Source organism: Mustela putorius, unplaced genomic scaffold, assembly GCF_011764305.1.
Source record: "Mustela putorius furo isolate JIRA1106 unplaced genomic scaffold, ASM1176430v1.1 tig00000585_pilon_pilon_pilon, whole genome shotgun sequence".
NCBI classification, from domain to species: domain Eukaryota; kingdom Metazoa; phylum Chordata; class Mammalia; order Carnivora; family Mustelidae; genus Mustela; species Mustela putorius.
Genome location: NW_025421424.1, coordinates 13,842,687 through 13,846,968, shown reverse-complemented (window position 1 = coordinate 13,846,968; position 4,282 = coordinate 13,842,687). Strand labels below are relative to the sequence as shown.

Below are 4,282 nucleotides of genomic sequence, written 5' to 3'. Positions count from 1 at the left end.
TCACAAGGGTGGAAAGACTCCGTTATTTCTGAATTTAAAAATTATAACTGGTTACCAAAATACAGCTGGCAGTGAGTTTCACTGTATCACGTCACCCTTGCTTTTCACCTGTTCCTTAGTCTGAACCCTTCCAAGATGTAACTCTTGAATGAGCCACTCAATCACCACAGCAGGACTAAGACCCAAGTGTTCTCCTCACATAGACCAGAAACAAAATTTGGCTGCAATGAAGATTCCTTGTTGCTGGTGCGTGAAGGCAAGTGGTGTCACTGAAATCAAAACCAAAAACTCACACCGTCAGGGGTTTTCTTTGTTGTATTTACACCTTCTTTGCACTCCACGAAAACAGACAAAGAAAACGTGCAGTGCAACTTCTAAATCTCCATCTGGAGAGCTCTGGGAGCAGTAACGGTCCAGGTGAGGTGGCACCTGGGAAGGGGGTCGCCCCGACAGTTCGGTGTAGTAACGTCAGGGAGTGGAGCACACACGACAAGCGTGGACTTTCCGTCACGCGAGTGAGAGGACTTCAGTGAAAGCAAAAGAGAATTGAAGAGCTAAGGGTAAGAGGCGGAACGTACCAGGAAACAGAATTTGGGTGTGGTGGGTGCGAAAGGGATTCCAAAACCTTAGAGAAGCAGAGTCCAGAGGCTTCCGGCAGTGAACCCGCCCGGCGACCTCCCAGGAAGTGGGAGGTACGAGCAGGCACTACAAGTCCCAGAAGCCCCCGCCTCCTGGAGCCCGCGCGGACCCGCGCAAAGCCCGCTGGGAGCCGGTCGGAGCCGCCAAGATGTCGCTGCCCAAGAAAAGAAAGCTTGAGTCGGGGGGCGGCGGCGAAGGAGGGGAGGGAACGGAAGAGGAAGATGGCGGAGAGCAGGAGGCGGCTCTGCCGCGACCCCGGAGGGCTAGGAGGGAGCGGGACCAGCTGTACTATGAGTGCTATTCAGACATATCGGTCCACGAGGAGATGATTGCGGACCGTGTCCGGACTGATGCCTACCGCTTGGGCATCCTGCGGAACTGGGCAGGACTGAGGGGCAAGACTGTGCTGGACGTGGGCGCGGGCACCGGCATTCTTAGCATCTTCTGTGTACAGGCCGGGGCCCGGCGCGTGTACGCGGTGGAGGCCAGCGCCATCTGGCAACAGGCCCGGGAGGTGGTGCGGCTCAACGGGCTGGAGGACCGGGTGCACGTCCTGCCAGGGCCGGTGGAGACGGTGGAGTTGCCGGAGCAGGTGGATGCCATCGTGAGCGAATGGATGGGCTACGGACTCTTGCACGAGTCTATGCTGAGCTCTGTGCTCTACGCGCGGACCAAGTGGCTGAAGGAGGGCGGTCTTCTCCTGCCGGCTTCCGCCGAGCTCTTCGTGGCGCCCATCAGCGACCAGATGCTTGAGTTGCGCCTGGGCTTCTGGAGCCAGGTGAAGCAGCTCTACGGTGTGGACATGAGCTGCTTGGAGAGCTTCGCCACGCGCTGCCTTATGGGCCACTCGGAGATCGTGGTGCAGGGTTTATCCGGGGAGGACGTGCTGGCCCGGCCGCAGTGCTTTGCTCAGCTGGAGCTGGCCCGCACCGGCCTGGAGCAGGAGCTGGAGGCTGGGGTGGGCGGGCGCTTCCGCTTCAGTTGCTATGGCTCAGCGCCCATGCATGGCTTTGCCATCTGGTTCCAGGTGACCTTCCCCGGAGGGGACTCGGAGAAACCCCTGGTGCTGTCCACCTCGCCTTTTCACCCGGTCACGCACTGGAAGCAGGCACTCCTCTACCTGAACGAGCCTGTGCAAGTGGAACAAGATACGGACATTTCCGGAGAGATCACGCTGCTGCCCTCCCGGGATAACCACCGTCTCCTGCGCGTGCTGCTGCGCTACAAAGTGGGAGACCAGGAGGAAAAGACCAAAGACTTTGCCATGGAGGACTGAGGGTTGCCTTTTCTCCCAGCTACCTTCCGAGGCGGCCAGACCTGCGTGGTAGAGGCGGAGGGGGGTCGGAGGAGAAAGGGAGATTCCACGTGCAAGTAGGGGGCAATATCTTCTGTCTCCCTTTTTCCTCATGGCTCCTGGGGAGGTAGAATGACTTCAGTCTCCCTTCGAGGAGATTCTCCTGGCGAAATTTATTTAGAAAGTGAATCCCGATGCCCCCAAGGATGGAAACGGCTTGTTTATTAATGGGCTTCTTTAAGTCTCAAAAGCATGTGGTACCAAGCACTTGTATTTCTATTTCTTTTATTCCCCGGGTAGAAAGCAAACACACTTTAGAAGAAAATTTCAGTTTATGAAGGCTCATGCACATCCCTGACACCTCACACCTAAATCTGAAGCCAGGGAGAGGGTAAAGGGGTTTATAGTTAGATTCCATAAATTTCCAGTAAGACTTAAGTATCTCTCCAGAGCCATATTCTATTATTCTCTAAATTCCCTCCTTCCCTAGGTGCCTCTAGACTTCAGTCTTCCTCGTTGTTTTTTAAATAAACTTCGCGTCTGGTAATGAGAGGGAGAAAAGTGAGGAAGCAGTTTTGAATAACCCTGTTCTTACACTTACTATCATAGGGTGCTAAAGTTGAACATGTTTCTCCACTGAATAAAATAGGCTATATATAATTGTGCAGCGTAACCCCCAAATGTAAAAGGTACATTTAGGAGAAAAACATCTGAAAGTGAAGTAGTATGCGGGTTTTTTTTTTTTTATTCTTGTCTTTACTATTAAGATTTAACCAAGAACTTTTTATGTTACATAATAGTTTTGTGTGATTTTTATTAAACCAGCTGATAGAAGGTTTTCTGAACCCAACCCAAGAGTTTGTTCATCATATTGGGTAAATTGTTTAGGCACTCTAAATTATTTTTCCCAACTAGAGAAGTGCACTCATTTAAACTCATTTAGAGAGATCATGTGATCTGGCCTACTTACATCAAGTGAAATTTCCTTTTTTAGTGGGTTTTTTTTTTTTTTTTTCCTTCTTTTTAGCTCAGCCAAATGTGAAAGTTGTGAATTTCGGAAAATCATTTGTAATGAAGTGTGAGTCATGTTATCAAATTTATTTCATGGATGTTTCCCTCCTTATCCCTGTGGCAAATAAAACGTTGGCATTCTATTTTTATAGATGAAGTAAGAAGTCTTGTGTACTGTGACTTACAATGCTTTTGCCTTTTGAATATTGCCAGTTCTTAAGAAAAGTGTTACAACCCTTCAGAATATAGCTTCAGGGTAATTTATGCTTAATGTATGTTTTCTCTTCATACTGGTAGCTTTTGTATCCTAATAGAAAACAGGTGTGAAAAAGTGGTATTTGAAGTGATCCAACTTAGTTTCGTTTACTGTAATGAGTTTTCTCCTTTATTCATTGTGTATTAAAAATACCAAAGTATTATAACCAATTTGCTAAAGTTTAGTGTTAACATGAGATCTTCCATTATGAAGGGAAACAAAAAATCAATGACTTTATAAGATCCAAGCAATAACAGCAACTGTTGTCACCATTTTGATAGTTAACAGTCTATATAAATGGTGCAGTCATAGTAAGGTAGCCCTGATTTAAGCTGGAGGTATAAAATAGGTCCTCTTTTTTTTTAGGGTCAACTATATAAGATGAACATTTATTTATTTAGAATTTTAGTGTATGGTTTTGGGTAGATTTCTGATATTTTTTAACTTCCTATAAGAATCCCTTTGCTGTGTGGGCAGACAAAAGCATTCCCCTCAATCACATTTTTTAAAAAATACCTTTTATTACAATGTGCGTATTATAGAGCTCTTGTTATCAGTATAAGCATGCAAAAATAGCACCAGTTAAAACTTAGAGGAACTATAGAAGCAAAAACTATTTCATATTTAGGCAAAGTGAGCTTTAATATTCTTGTTACTATTTCCCAAAAGAAAAATGAGTTACAAAAATATAGCTGCTAAAGCAGTGAGTCAAGAGACAGCATAGCATATAGCTAAAAGCTGGACTTAAGCCAGATAGATCCTGATGGAATCTAGGCTCCACCACTAAAACCTTGTGACCTTGGGCAAAATACTTAACCTCTGCGTTTTTCCAGTGCTCTCATGCAAACAGTATAACAATCATACCTGCTCCATAGATATGTAATACATGTAATGCCGGGAATATAGTTAATATGTGTAGTTAATACTGTGAACACATAGTGCCTGGTACACAATAAAATCTCAGTGATTCCTAACTATTGTAATTACAGAAAACTACTATGCAAACCTGAAGCATTTGGCCACGTGTAAAATGTGCTACAGAATAAATATTCAACATTCTGATTTTCTTGCAGGTTTATTTG

At 46.1% G+C, this 4,282-nt stretch overlaps 1 protein-coding gene across 1 annotated transcript; it reads left to right on the top strand.

The window, feature by feature from the left end:
• The first annotated feature begins 731 nt into the window (after positions 1-731).
• PRMT6 (protein arginine methyltransferase 6) lies at positions 732-3,093 on the top strand. Its single transcript, XM_004777503.3, has one exon. It carries the CDS (start codon positions 788-790, stop codon positions 1,913-1,915), a length of 1,128 nt encoding a protein of 375 aa, XP_004777560.1. The 5' UTR covers positions 732-787; the 3' UTR covers positions 1,916-3,093.
• Positions 3,094-4,282: the final 1,189 nt, after the last annotated feature.